This window comes from Chiloscyllium punctatum, chromosome 40 (assembly GCF_047496795.1).
Source record: "Chiloscyllium punctatum isolate Juve2018m chromosome 40, sChiPun1.3, whole genome shotgun sequence".
In the NCBI taxonomy this organism is placed as follows: domain Eukaryota; kingdom Metazoa; phylum Chordata; class Chondrichthyes; order Orectolobiformes; family Hemiscylliidae; genus Chiloscyllium; species Chiloscyllium punctatum.
In genome coordinates, this window is record NC_092778.1 from 54,703,461 (window position 1) to 54,719,535 (window position 16,075).

The window sequence follows — 16,075 nt, forward strand, 5'->3', positions numbered from 1 at the left end:
TGGAAATATTTTCAATGCTAAATTAATTATGCAAATTCCTTTTTGGTACAGTTTAAGTGGAGCTAAGAAACAACCTAGTCATGATACTAGACCAAGTTCAATTGAAAGGCCAGGAGCTGTTCACCCATGGGTCAGTGCACAACTGCGAAATCCTGTCCAACCATCACACCCGTTCATTCAGGATCCAACCATGCCACCCAATCCGGCACCAAACCCTCTGACTCAACTGGAAGAAGCACGTAGACGGCTTGAAGAAGAGGAAAAGAAGAGTGGCAAACTACAGTCCAAGCAAAGGTGAGGCGAATTATCTACATTCCACTTTTGCTTTGTCTAACTACTTGCTTAGATTTGGGTGCTGAAAAGTGCAGCTTTTGATACTGAAGTTGGGAACAAACATTTTTACTTTCACAATTTAACTTGCTCTTAGTTTTGAAAATCTGTTATTTCCAGTGTTATAGTACCGTCCGATGCAAGGAACTCCTATTCAATCAAATCACAGATTCCCAATATAGTTTCCCTTTTTAGGAAGAGCCTGGCTTTTGCAGGGCAATTTTTTTTTGCCATGTGGGAAATATGCTTTCTAAATTGTCATCAAATCTTAAATTAGTATAAAGTCTGCTCTGACGACTTCTCAGAATGTGTGTTTTAGAGCTTTGAAAACTTGTAGTCAGTGGTAAAATATGGCAAATTTTGGTTTTGGACTATGCACCATTGCATCCAGTTTCAGTTATAATATAGTTCAATTGTGTTGTCACAGGCTGTCAGATAACATACTACTAAAATGTGATGATCTACCAAAATATTTAAACCGCCTCAGATATGCAATCATATCAAACAGGTTAATTCTTCTCCAGGTGTATAATCCTAAACTGTTTCCTTGCAATCAACCCTTTTTTAGTTTGTGCCATTAACTAGTAAAAAACAACGTACGTTTTGTCAGTGTGGGGCTGGCCAAAAAGGTACATTACTCAAACTTTGAATTTACAAATAATCCTTAAAAACAGCACATTAACAACTTATTGTGCTGTGCAATAACTTATAACATATACATCAAATAACACTTTTGCAGGTCCACTTTTTATCAAAATTCTCCTGAATTAGAAATGAAAAAAATATTTTCTTTAATTTTTATAACTTCAAGATTAGATACCCTACAGTGTGGAAACAGGCCATTTGGCCCAACAAGTCCACACTAACCCTCCGAAGAGTAACCCACCCAGACCCATTTCCCTACATTTATCCCGACTAATGCACCTAACACTACAGGCAATTTAGCATGTCTTTGGATTGTGGGAGGAAATTCACACAGACAGGGGGAGAATATGCAAACTCCACGTGAACAGTGGCCCAAGGCAGGAATAGAACACATGTCCTTGGCTCAGTGAGGCAGCAGTGCTAACCACTGAGCCACCGTGCTGCCCACGGTGTAGGTTTAAATAAGTTGTTACAACATTTAGGAAAAAAAACTCATTTCATTTCAACAAAGTATATATTTTAATATATTAATAACTGTTACTGGATCAAGTGGCCAAAACATAATTATTGGTTATCATATGCAATGAATGTACTATTTTGAGAGTGTATCTAATTGAAATTCTAATTTATAATAGATCCATGGATGTATATGTTGGTTGTACCTAGAATTAACACATTGTGCACAGAAACATCATGTAATCTCTGGAGAACAATGTTAATAACCCATGGAAATCATTTAATAAGTTGCCTGTTGCTGTTTTCTTGCTCATTCACGTGATCAATTTGACTCTTTCGGCAGAAGCTTTAAAATCAAGACTTAAGCCTAAAACAATATCACAGAGACAAGATAATCCATAATATAAAATGAAACATGAGTGCTGAATCTGAGTAAAGCAGCAGATAAAAGTGTGTAGAAATGGCTATTGATCAGAGAGGAGGTAGCAGACGTAGCTGGAGTAGAGCATTCTAATTCCTAGGATTATTCTCCATGACACTGCAGGTATGTGCAAGAGGTTATCCAACGGGGTCGCACTTCTGTCAGGCCTGCATGCATTCCGGTGCTGAATGTGGTACCAGCCGTCTCCGACATGGATCTCTCTGAGTCAGAGTACGTCCCACTGCTGTTGATGCATTCTCTGTCATCTTAGGTTTAGATATTAGTTTGCACATAGGCTTTAGATCTTTAATTGCACTGAATTTTAATTAACTAAGTCTGAAGTATATTATTCATTTTAACCTTATTAATATTTTTGTTCTAGATGTTATCATTACTATTTGACAACCGAAGTATTCACTAACTCCGTACATATTTAACTGACATTAGATTTATTATTGTAAAATTCCACCAGGCATTTCCATGTCTGAATCTCTCAGCTGCATATGTGGAAATTGAATGAGAATGATACTTTAGGTGTAGTATCCTCTAGTGCAGCTCACATAATCAGTTTTGCCTGTAATCTCATCTTCTGGAAACAGATTAGTAACTGCATTCAGCCAGTAAGCTTAGTTTGCTGCGATAATGGAAAGGTGTTTCTAATCTACGTTTGGTGGCATGATTAAAGAAAATGCAACAGTTTGATTTCAAACTACATTTAGCTACATTCACATAATTGCTTGAGTATATCTAACTAAAAGCTAAATCAAAGAAGGTAAGTGTGTTCAATATTGCTTATGCTAACTTTCCAACTCATGAATCTTAATTATTGTGAATATTTACAGTACAAAGGTAATTATTAGGCTTGCAGTTCCATCAATGTCACTTGAAATTTCCATTTGTTGGCAGATTACGTGGGCCTTTTTCAGTGTGGATTTTGAGCTGTATAGCACGCAACTATTATATCAACTATTTACCAGAAGTAGTAACAAACAAATGGATAATGATATCAGTTGGTTTGAATGTTATATAGTTGCCAAAACATCTTTATTATCTGGACACTTTTTTTAATAAATGTGACCAATTTAAAAATGATTCAAAATTATAATTTTAAGATTTTAATTTTAGCAGTTACCAACATAATCAATGGCTTGATTAATCCTTCTGATCTAATTAGAGATGTTTTATTTTTATTATATAATTACAATTGTTAACATTTTTGAATATTAACCAAACAAGTTCCAAAATGATGCAACAGCTTATAAAACAGTAAATACTGCTCCTACAGTTCGAGGCAGTTAGCTCCAACACTGAAAATACCTCAAAAAGAAATGGACCAACTCTTACAGCTACAGTTTTTTCTCTGTATTCTATCTTGGATTACCCAGAATTTAGTAAGGATCAGTGCTGGGTCCACTGCTTTTCATCATTTATATAAATGGTTTGCATGTGAACATAGGAGGTATGGTTAGTAAGTTGGCAGGTGACACCCAAATTGGAAGAGCAGTGGACAGCGAAGATGTTACCTCAGGGTACAATGGAACTTCAATCAAATGGACCAATGGGCCAAGGAGTGGCAGATGGAGTTTAATTTAATGTGTGGTGCTGCATTTTGGAAAGTCAGATCAGAGCAGGGCTTGTACACTTGAGTGTTGCTGAACAGAGACACCTTGGAATGCAGATTCTTAGTTTCTTGAAAGTGGAGTTCCAAGTGGACTGGAAAGTGAAAGAGACATTTGGTATGTTTGCCTTTTATTGGTCAGTGTGTTGAGTATATGAGTTGGGAGATAATATTGGTGCTGTACAGGACATTGGTTAGGCCACTGTTCAAATATCGTGTGCAGTTCTGGACTCCCTGCTGTAGGAAGGATGTTGTTAAACGTGAAAGGGTTCAAAAAAGATTTACAAGGATATTCCCAGGGTTGGAGGATTTGAGCTGTTGCAAGAGGCTGAATAGGCTGAGACTATTTTTCCTGGAGTGTTAAAAGCCATGGGGTGACTTTCTAGAGGTTTAAAAAATCATGAGGTGAATGGACAGGGTGACCAGTCCAGGTCTTTTTCCTGAGGTGGGGGGGGGTCAAAAACTAGAAGGCATCGGTTTAAGGTGAGAGGGGTAAGATTTGAAAAGGACCTAAGGGGCAACTTGTTCATGCAAAGCATGGTGTGTGTATGGAATGAGCTGCCAGAGGAAGTGGTGGCAGCGGGTACATTACAACATTTGAAAGGCATCTGGATAGGTGCATTAATGGGAAGGAGTTAAAGGGATATGGGCCAAATGCTGGCAAATGGGACTGTATTAATTTAGGATATCTGGTTGGCATGGATGAGTTGGACCAAAGAGTCTGTTTCCATACCTTACAGCTCTGTGACTCTATCCATGCCTTGCAGCACAATAGATTTTAATATTGTAAGCATTTTAATTTGATCAGTTAAGCTCCACATTAATCTCCATTGAGGTTTCCTGTTTTAAATCCATTTTCCAATCTAGTGGTTGAAGTGGATTTTCTATGCCTATGTGTTAGAATAACCAGATTTTTCACTGAAGTCAGTAATTTTGTTGTGCATCAGTCCACAAGGGATACTCATGAAGGTAAAATAAACTGTCGCTCATTTTTACTTTTACTTGAAGGACTCATGTTGTTGAGATAATTGCTATTTGTTCCCTTTTTAATTACAGTTTTGTATCACTGACTGCTTTAGGTTCAATTATGTCTTAGCATAATTTGGAAACCATGGTTACAGTTCAGAACAAGTGGAATTCAAATGTTGGCAGTGACTATTTTATAATCCTTCTCTCAGCAATACCTATTTGGTCAAAGTTTACTGGTGTACAGTTTGTTTATTTGACTGGTAGATACTTTTCTAATTCCAAGTTACTGTTTTTGGGGAGTAATTTTGCAGCCAGACTGTTGAAGACTGCCATATAATGGAAGAGGGCACTTGTCACCATTTTAACAAATGACTATAAAACAAGACGGTGCACTTCAGAGATTCTGTTAAGTTTCAACTTTACTGTGGTGTATTTTCTATAACAAGATTAAGAATCCTTCATCTGCCACTTTGCATGAGGATTAATTCTCAAGGACCATCTTCAGTCATGGAATCTTAGTGACAAATGATACCATTTGACCCCTTGGGTCTATTCCAGTTATGAGCTGAAAAATGTGTTGCTGGAAAAGCGCAGCAGGTCAGGCAGCATCCAAGGAGCAGGAGAATCGACGTTTCGGGCATAAGCCCTTCTATTCCAGTTACCTCAGTTTTTAATGAGGATTGTTCAGTTATTAAGAAAGGACTTCCATTGTCTAAACGTTATAGTATTAGCTCTATGCATTTTATGTTTAAATTCAAATCACCTTCTTGAAAAATTGTGACTTTATAAAATCACCATCAATTGACAATATGCACAGATTTAATTGTAACAATAAACTTGGGTAATTACAGATCTTTTTAGTGAAAACCAGTTTTTTTTAGAATACAAATCATTTTAATACATTTTGTTTCAATTTGAATTGTAATAGTGTATGGCATGAATGGATTAAAGTACTTTTAAATGCCTAAGACCTTCTTTTAATTTCATTTGCTTTATGCTTGAATCTGAAGGAAACTATGAATTTGAGGAGTGTTAGAATAACCAGGTATTTCATTGAAGTCAGTAATTTTGTTAACGTTGCTTAGTTGCCTGTAATAATTTTATTAATTGAAATTATTTATACTTCTTTGGTTTGTTTAGTAAGAAAAAGTGCTGATTCTTTCCTCTCCTCAGTCTTATTTTTGCAGGCATTTTACCAATATGTAATTGTAAGATGAAGTAAAAAAAAACTCACCATGATCTCTTTCCATTATAGGCATAAACCTCAAAAGAAGTCAGCAAATGGTGCGTCTCAGCCTGGTGATAACATTGTGGTGGCATACTATTTCTGTGGGGAGCCAATTCCATACAGGACATCCGTTAAAGGACGTGTGGTCACATTGGGACAGTTCAAGGAGCTGTTGACTAAGAAAGGGAATTACAGGTATGTAAGTGAAGATAAATTGATGAGCAATCAGTGAACAATAAGGTTCAAAACAATTTCAGTTCAAAAAATTGTTACAAGATAAATAACTTCTTGAACGGATGAAATTGAATTATCGCTTTAATAATAAGCAATAACATTATACAGGTAAGCATTAAACATTATTTCTGGGATTTTGTAAGGTCAACAATGGTCTCACCCATCACTTTGGAGAGGAGACATAGAGCTCCCATTAGTTTTGAACAGAAGACCAAACAGAATTAAGTTCCCCTAATTGGTCATCGTTGGGCTTTGTCCCCCAGTTGAGGTCCCTGGCAATATATGTCCTCCCTGACACAAATAGTGGCATCTGATTTTTTTATGCCAGCAGGTGCTGTGGCTCCTGCCAGCACTATAGCTGCCTGTGGCCACAGGTGAGTGAAGGAGGAAGGGGTGGCTTGTAGTTGGTTGTGTGATTGGGGGGGGTGGTGGGGGGGGGGGGAATAGGTGACCAACAATGGGGGCAAGACCCCTTGCTCAATCCTGGATCCTCCAATTTGTAACGAGTGCCTGATAGCAGGGGCTCCCTCCTCAGGGTCACTGGAAAACCTAACAGGCTTTGCTGGGTGGCCTTCCATGGGCATAGGAGAGGTACTGTCACCATTTAATCAGCATAATTTCTTAGGCAAAAACCTCAAGTTAATCAAATCAACTTTTACTACGTTCAGCTAAAACCTGCACCAATCCATTCATCTTCCACAGAAATATATAGCCCGGAAACAGACCCTTTGGTCCAACTCATCCATGCCAACCAGATTTCCTAACTTAATCTATTCCCATTTGTCAGCACTTGGCCCATATCCCTCTAAACCTATCCTATTCATATGCTCATTCAGCTCCCTTTTACATGTTATAATTGTATCCACATCCACCACTTCCTTTGGCAGCTCATTCCATACATGCACCACCCTCTGGATGAAAAAGTTGCCCCATAGGTCCCTTATAAATCGTTCCCCTCTCACCCTAAATCTATGCCCTCTATTTCTGGACTCTTTTCCACCCTATCCCAGGGAAAAGACCTTTTTCTGTTTATCTTATCCATGCTCCTCATAATTTTAGAAACCTCTGAGGTCACCCCTCAGCCTCCGACTCTCCAGGGAAAACAGGCCCAGTCTATTCAGCCTCTCCCTGTAGCTCAAATCCTCCAACCTTGGCAACATCCTTGTGAATCTTTTATGAAACCTTTCAAGTTTCACGACATCGTTCTGATAGGAGGGAGACCAGAATTGCACAAATTCCAAAAGAATATTCCAAAAGTGGCCTTACCAATGTCCTGTACAGCCACAACTTAACCTCCCAACTCCTATAGTCAATGCTCTGACCAATAAAGGAAAGCATACCAAATGCCACCTCCACTATCCTACCTGCCAGTGACTCTACTTTCAAGGAACTATGAACCTGCACTCCGAGGTCTCTTTGTTCTGCAACACTTCCTAGGACCTTACCATTGTGTGTAAGTCCTGCTCTGATTTGCTTTTCCAAAATGCAGCACCTTGCATTTATCTAAGTTAAACTCCATCTGCCACTCCTCAGCCCATTAGCCCATCTGATCATGATCCTATTGTACTCCGAGGTAACTTTCTTTGTCCACTACACCTACAAGTTTGGTGTCATCTGCAAACTTATTAACTGTACCTCCTATGTGCACATCCAAATCACTTGTATAAATGACAAAAAGCAGTAGACCCAGCACCGTTCCTTGTGGCACTCCACTGGTCACAGGCCTCCAGTCTGAAAAGCAACCCTCCACCACCCCTTCTGTCGTCTTCCTTCCAACCAGTTCTGTATCCAAATGGCTAGTTCTCCCTGTATTCCATGAGATCTAACCTTGCTGACCATCCTACCATGGGGAGCCTTGTCGATTGCTTTACTGAAGTCCATATAGATCACATCTACCACTCTGCCCTCATCAATTCTCTTTGTTACTACTTCAAAAAAAACTCAAATCAAGTTTCTGAGACATGATTTCCCATGCACAAAGCCATGCTGACTATCCCTAATCAATCCTTGCTTTTCCAAATACATGTAAATCCTGTCCCTCAGGATTCCCTCCAACAACTTGCCCACCATCAATGTCAGGCTTACTTGTCTATAGTTCCCTGGCTTGTCCTTACCGCCGCCCTTAAATAGTGGCACCACGTTAGCCAACCCCCAGTCTTCCAGCACCTCACCTGTGACTATCGATGATACAGATATCTCAGCAAGAGACTCAGCAATTGCGTCCCACAGAGTTCTCGGGTACACCTGATCAGGGGCTGGGTACTTATGCACTTTTATGCGTTTCAAGGCATCCAGCACTTCCTCCTCTGTAATATAGACATTTTTCAAGATGTCCCCAACTATTTCCCCATATTCTATATCTTCCATGTCCTTCTCCACAGTAAACAGTTATGCAAAACACTCGTTTAGTATCTCCCCCATCTTCTGTGGCTCCATACACAGGCCACCTTGCTGATCTTTGAGGGACCCTATTCTCTCCCTTGTTACCTTTCTGTCCTTAATATGTTTATAAAAACCCTTTGAATTCTCCTTGATCCTATTTGTCAAAGCTATCTCATGTCCCCTTTTTGCCCTCCTGATTTCTCTCAAGTTTACTCCTACTGCCATTATACTCTTCTAAGGATTCATTTGATCTCTGCTGTCTATACCTGACATATGCTCCCTTTCTTTTCTTAACCAAAACCTCAATTTCTCCAGTCATCTAGCATTCCCTACATCTACCAGCCTTTCCTTTCACCCTAATAGAATATCATGTCTCTGAACTCTAGTTATCTCTTTTTTTGAAGGCCTCCCGTTTTCCTGCTATCCCTTTACCTGCGAGCATCAATCAATCAGCTTGAAAAGGAGGTTTACCCTTCTGAGGCGATTGGTGCAAGGCCTCATACAATTAAGTGAGCCTCACTACCATAGTTCTTGCTATGACTGGCAACCCAATTCCCATCCCAAGACTTGAAAGATTTGGGTTGTTTGAACATACTTTCAGATCATTGTTCAAAATTTGCAGATTGAAGTTTTTTTTGTGAAGCTGTCCATTTGTTACAGACTTTGTGCTTGAAGAAAATGGTGCCTTTACTACTATTTAATGCAAAGTTGCTGAAATCTGTGCCCCATATGTACAGCCTAGAGGTCCTGGTCGTCTAGCAATTGTAAACAACTCTGTTCAATTTGCTCACGTTCATTTGCATGCTGGCATGTTGTGCTTGATTTCACGTATTTGCCAATTTTGTAAAGGCTTATTTTATACTTCGTGATTTGTAGATGAACATGAAATATTGAAATCAAAACCACTAAAATCTGTTTTTCTCTAGTTAAGCACATTTATAGGAGTAGTGATTTCACTTTGAATAAAATAAAAAACTCCAGCTGCTGGAAACCTGAAACAAGAACTGAAATTGCTGGAGGAACTCAACAGGTCTGGTAGCATCTGTGGAGAGAAAGCAGAGCTAATGTTCAATGGCCCTTTAGATTGCCAGGAACAAAGATTGTGTATTCAAAAACAAGGGTTAGTTTGTTTTGGGGGGGTGCGGAAAGAGAGGTTAGGAGTGAGTGGATAGACACAAGATAAAGCCTAGACAGAGCGAGAGTTACTGAGTCAAAGAGATGGGTGATACCATGTCAGAGAGAAAGAAAAGCTGCTAATGGTATTATGGGACAGACCAAACACCCTCAAATTATAATCAGAAGGAAGCCTAGACCCAATTTTGTCTTATTTAAAGGCATGTGTGAGATGTTGAGTTCCAGATGCAATTCAATTGGTGGAACTACTCTGTTAAGCAAAACGCACTTTATTTTTACACTACCATTAAAATACAGGCAAAATAGAATTGGCTTAGCTGAAACTTTATCAAAATGCTTAACAAAATAATAGATATATTAACTACTACTAATTAACTGTTCCCCTATGGTTACATCCTATAAACATGCCCTTGACAAAAGGCAAAATTCAGTAAAATAGATTTTCTCACAGGCAGTTCTCCAGTCCAGGAGGAAAAACATCAAGAGAAAACAGTGTGAGACAGAGGGGGTGGCAGAAAGATGCACTGCAGCTTCCAAAGCCAGCTTCAAGACCCCAGCAGCTGCTACTAAGAAATTAAAACTAAACGCCCTGGCACTCTGGGAGCTTGACCCCACTCATTCAGGCTGCTTCTATTGTTCCAATGTTAGGGAAAAAAAAGTCCCAAGGACTCCCAGGCTCTTTAGTTTCTGGCTTTGAAGCAGATCAATCGATACCTCTGACCTCAGCCTTTCTTTGTTATACTATTTAATGCCATAGAATCGTCATAAAGGGGAACTTAAGTATGCAAAAATGAGTTGTCTGTGCTGGAAGCATCCTAACCGGGTTTGGGATGTGGGGGTGGGTAAAGGATATGGAAAGTGTTCAGGTTCTAAAATGATTAAACTCAGTATTGAGTCCTGAAGGCTGCAGGGTCACCAAGCACAAAATGAGATGCTGTTTTTTCAGTTTGCCCTAGCCTCACTGGAACACCTGAGACAAGAATTTTGCCCTGGGAACAGTGGTGCATTGAAGCAGCAGGCAACTGGAATGTTCGGTGTCATTTTTGTGAACACCAATCTGTGTCTTGGCTCAAGTTGTTTAATTGGTTGCTTTGACTTAATTTGTTACAAACTGAGAAGTAGGAATAGCAAATAGAGTTGAATTTAGACAAATGTGAGGTGTTGCATTTTGGTAAGGCATGTCAGGGCAAGACTTAGCTCCTTGGTGCTGGGGAGTGTTTCTCAACAGAGACCTTGAGATGTAAGTTCATAGCTCCTTTTGAAGGTCAAGTCACAGGGTAGTGATGAAGGCATTTGGTATACTTGCCTTTATTGGTCAGTGCATTGAGTAGAAGAGCTGGGGTGTTATGTTGCAGCTGTACAGGACATTGATAAGGCCACTTTTGGAATACTGCGTTCAGTTCCGGTCTCCCTGTGATCAGAAAGATGGTGTTAAACTCGAAAGCGTTAAGAAAGGATTTACAAGGATATTGCCAGGCTTGGAAGGTTTGAGCTATAAGGAGAAGCTGAATAGGCTGGGGCTATTTTCCTTAGAGCAACAGTGGCTGAGGAGTTACCTAATAGAGGTTTATAAAATTGAGTATGGATAGGGTGAATAACCAAGGCCTTTTTCCCAGGGTAGGGGAGTCCAAACACTAGATGGCATAGGTTTAAGGTGAGAGGGAAAAGATTTAAGAGAGCTAAGGGGCAATGCTCTCTGAGGGTAGTGCATGTAAGGAATGAGCTGCCTGGACGTGATGGCAGCGGGTACAGTTACAACATATAAAAGGCACCTGGATGGGTGTAAGAATAGGAAGGGTTTAAAGGGATATGGGGCAAGTGCTGGCAAATGGTACTAGATTAAATTAGAATATCTGGTTGGCACGGACGGCTTGGATGAAAGGGTCTGTTGCTGTGCTGTACAATTCTCTGATTAAGTCTGTTCCACCACTGCAGAATTTTAACATACCTGAGAGAATGAGAAGGTTTACAGGTTCTGCAATCTCTACAGAATTAGCTTCTAATCATTTTTACTAGATTAGATTACTTAGTATAGAAACAGACCCTTCAGCCCAACAAGTCCACACCGCCCCGCTGAAGTGCAACCCACCCATACCCCAACATCTACCCCTTACCTAACACTATGGGCAATTTAGCATGGCCAATTCACCTGACCTGCACATCTTTGGACTGTGGGAGGAAACTGGAGCACCCGGAGGAAACTCGCATAGACATTTGAGAGAATGTGCAAACTCCACACTGTTGCATAATCACAAAAATTGTCTACCTGTTTTCTGTCTGGATATAGTTTATAGATGGGAAACACTTCAACTAAAAGAAATTTTTCAATTGTCGTAAACATTACTGAACCCTGTGATTATTTTTAAACTGCTGTCATTGTCAATTTTCTATAAAAGATTTTGCTTTTAAAATGCCAACTTTGAAATTCATCCACTTACTCGTGCCATTAAATAGTATATTAAGAATTTTTTTTTTCTGTTTTGCAGGTATTATTTCAAGAAAGTAAGTGACGAGTTTGATTGTGGGGTAGTATTTGAAGAGGTGCGTGATGAGGAAGCCATTCTGCCCATTTTTGAGGAGAAAATTATTGGAAAGGTGGAAAAAATTGACTAAATGCAAGATGGCCATGAAGAGGAGTCTGTTATGGTACAAGAGAAGTTTCAGCTGCTTGGACTACTTCAAACTACATTACTGGGGGTCACGGTTGTTAACTGTGGAAATGCATTATACTGACATATAAAAGCTTCCAACTCTCCACAGGGATATTTTGCAACTGCTCATTACAGCAGAAAAAATGGTGCTTTCAACACCAAGGTCTGCCATTGCAGTCCTTTGATGGGAATGTTTGCAGCATTATCTTCTCTTTATCAGTATATTTCAAACACTAAGTGTAATGTAGCATTGTAAAATTGTATTAGAAATTGTAATATGAAACTGTTTACTAAAGCTGCATATTTTTGATATAATGTAATCTGAGGAAAATAGCATTTTTAATGTAACAGTGCTCTTATGTTATTTTAAGACATACATACAGGTACTTGAGCTCACCAAATGTGTACAGCCATCTGTAATAATAGGTATTTGGTCCATATTTCAAACCATTGATAATTGTTTCTCCACTTGTAGAATGGATGATTATCACTGATTCTGTTGTCTTATCAGGACAAAATGTTCATCAAGAAAGTTTACATAGGCCACCCTTGCAAATACTGCTGTATAGGCCTTTTCATATGAAAAAGTTGCACAGTTTAGCTAAACCCAACCCTGTAGGAATGTGTATGTTGAGAGTTATTGACTGGTATCAATTCCCCACCCACTACCAATGATTTGTTGGTACATAGCACTTATTACGGTGATGCTGCTTTCAAGGTTCTGCATATTATGGCACACAGCTCCAATTTGAAAACAGGAACTGTTAAATCCTAGCTACTAAATCCCAAATGATAGGAAAATCTGGGTCAGATTGCCATTTCATAATTGTACGTAATGTGCTGCTGATGTTGAAGCTAATGGAACACTTGTGCCTATATTGCAATGGATTAATTTTCTAATCTTCGCACCTTCCAAGTCTTGGGTAATAACTTCGTCAATCAGCAACTTAGAATCTGATTCAAGCTCTAAAATTGCAATGTTTTACACTTTCAAAATATATCCAGCATGAAATGGATATTGCAACAGTCAACAACACTTTAATTTTTTTGGTTTGAAACCATCATATGTGTTAGTGTTAAGGATGCAACTTGAAATGTAAATGATATGCTGCTTTTCCATTGCCATTTTCAAACTATTGCAGGTGCATACAGAGTTAAAATGAATCAATACTCATACACTAACCAGTTCAAAATATCCAGGCAAGGAACAGTTTCAACTTATCCCTTAAAAAGCACCAGCATTTTTTTTGTTACATTTGAAGCAGATCCAAATACATTTGTTTTCCTACAAACTGAAATTTTGTTTTAAATTGACCTCCGTTTCATGGTCCTAGAATACTTTTGGAGAAATCATCGGAGAACTTAAATATTTTTCAAGTTTTGGTGGGGGTCTAAATTTAAAGCCATTCTCATCACAACTGAACTCCACTCAGTTTATTCATCATGAAGTACATAATGTCTTACAACCAGCTCAATAAATCATAACCCATGCCTAGAATATCCATGTTTTTGCAGACTTTGAACTGGAAACATCCTTTAAATTATATAGGGTCAGTAGAGCTGAGTTATTGTTAATCTGTTACAGGACTAAAACTGCCCTCAGCCAAATTTTAAAATACCATTCTTGGTAACAAAAGCAAATCCTACACTGGCCAAACTGTTCATTCTAAATGTGCTAGCCACTAGCATTTTATTACATTTGGTATTTGAGTATTTTTTTCCATAAATCAATTTGTTACAGTTATTGGTATCCAACTTCAGTTTTAATGGTGCATTAAATACTGCCTTTTAAAAGAAACTGCATTAGTAAATTTGCTTCTTGAGGCAAGCATTCTCATGGGGAAGAAAAGGCCTATACAGTAAAAGTTACTGTTAATGACTTTAATCAGGATATTCAAGCTGGGAATTGTCGGAGAAAAATTGTACCTTCATCTGTCAAATTTCATTGTGTGCTGGTTTATTTATATCAGGTGTCCTTACTCCTACTCATTGTCAAAAGGCATTGATTCTGGTTTTAAAACTTGACACTGCAAGTTGGGCTTTCATTACTCTGCCGGTTTATTAACAATGTAAACAATCAAATTTATCATGCTGCTGCTCCTTCACCGCCCACCCAACCTCCATTCTGATGGCATTGTTCCTCCACACAGCTTCATTTACTGCCATTCGGCTGCCCAATTGTGTAGAACTGGGTTCAAAACTGATAACGGGTCTTCAGTCTGTTATACGGAAAGGATAATTAGTTACAAATTTTCCCAAAATCTGGCAGTCAAAAGAAAAGCCTAACACGATTTAGAAAGGTATTGTGTAAATAAGAGTACATCACAGAGTGCCTTTTATATTCAATGCTGTTACCTGTCTGACGCTATGTGACCCCCATGACTGAGGATTAGCTCTCCTCATCCAGGGTTCTGCAGTATGGTTTCTCCTCCTGCATTTGGTGTCCAGCAGGATTTTATGTGGCCCTGCATTCACGGGTTTTGCATTTCCCTTTTTTCTAAGGGTTTCCATTGTAAATATGTACATTTTCTAAAGATGTTTTCAAGTAGCAGCACGTCAAAAGATTTAGTTACCTGGTTTCAGTCATCTTTCAGTGTGCTGACTTGTACAATTATCTTTTAAAAGGTACTTGGACAATAAAAGAAAAAAAAAGTGAATTCTGTCGATGCTGTTCTTTCTGTATTTATCAGAGTACATTCTTTCTCTTTGTAAATTAACTATTTGCCTCCTATGCAGTTCTTATCCCAAAATACATATGAAATGTTTTGTTATTCATTTGCATGATGCTTATTAATAATAATGTTTGTTGTGCTGCTACTTTGAAGAAAAATATTTGTGCTGTTATAAAGAAATAACAGATGATTGATTGGGTCCATCAACTTTCTACTTTTTTTTAAAACAAAGAAAATTGCCGTTTTACATTGCACAAAAACAGTACAATATATTTGGCATGTAGAAAATACTATAGAATTCATGGCGGTAGTCATTGTGTCAATTCACAATGTATCGTTGGGTAACTAAACAAATTAAGAACATTTTTTTTAAAAAAAACCTAAGTACACTTTCTCCCTTTTCAATATTCATTCTCAATGTGGGTGTTGCTGACACGGCTGGCATGTATTGCTGGTCCCTCATTGTTCTGAGAAGATGACGCTGTTACTATTTTTGAATGACTGCCATTTGATGTAACGGAGAGGCTTCGAATGCAACTACAGAAGATAGTTGAGAATCAGTCAAGTTGGTGTGGGATATCTTGCATATTGGCAAGATTAAGAAAACATGGCAGATTTCTTTGCTTAAATTACATTAAGGAAACTACAACACATCACAACTGATTTCTGTTTTCTAAGTTAGATGCATCTTCGGTGAATTACAAAGTCAATGTTCGGATGTCCCTCAGCCAAACATGTAAAAATGCTGATAATTTAAATCCTTAAAGTTTTAATATTGTTAAAAAGACTTGGACATATTATCTAGAATGTTTCACTATTTGTTTCTTCATAACAGGTCATAAGTCAGGATTTCTAACTAAACATGTCTTGGTTGAATTGTTTTTGCTGCCTTAATGTATCAAAGGTCACTCCTAGACTAAAATATGGAAATTTATAGATTCACTATACTTGACCATTGATCTAAGAATGCTAAGCAACTGATTTAGATTAGATTCCCTACAGTGTGGAAACAGGCCCTTCGGCTCAACCAGTCCACACCGACTCTCTGAAGGGTAACCCACCCAGACCCATTTCACTCTGACTAATGCACTTAAAACAATGGGCAATTTAGCTTTGGCAAATTCAGGTAGCCTGCACATCTTTGGACCATGGGAGGAAACCAGAGCACCCGGAGGAAACCCATGCAGACACAGGGAGAATGTGCAAACTCCACGCAGTCACCCCAAGCTGTAATCAAATCTTGGACCCTGGTGCTGTGAGGCAACAGTGCTAACCACTGAGCCACTGTGCTGCACCAATTTAGTATTAAGCTAATAAATCAAAGTTAATAATCCA

General features: G+C 38.7%; 1 protein-coding gene across 10 annotated transcripts in view; it reads left to right on the forward strand.

Annotated features, from left to right (window-relative positions):
• Positions 1 to 14,725, forward strand: part of axin1 (axin 1) — a 127,435-nt gene extending 112,710 nt beyond the window's left edge. For 9 of the 10 annotated variants that reach the window (XM_072559938.1, XM_072559940.1, XM_072559939.1 and 6 more), the window contains 4 exons: positions 52 to 294; positions 1,976 to 2,083; positions 5,695 to 5,862; positions 11,904 to 14,725. In XM_072559938.1, the coding sequence (XP_072416039.1) occupies positions 52 to 294; positions 1,976 to 2,083; positions 5,695 to 5,862; positions 11,904 to 12,030 (646 nt within the window). In that variant the 3' untranslated portion in view covers positions 12,031 to 14,725. The remainder of the gene's footprint in view (positions 1 to 51; positions 295 to 1,975; positions 2,084 to 5,694; positions 5,863 to 11,903) is intronic. The other variant, XM_072559947.1, reaches the window with a different exon arrangement.
• Positions 14,726 to 16,075: the final 1,350 nt, after the last annotated feature.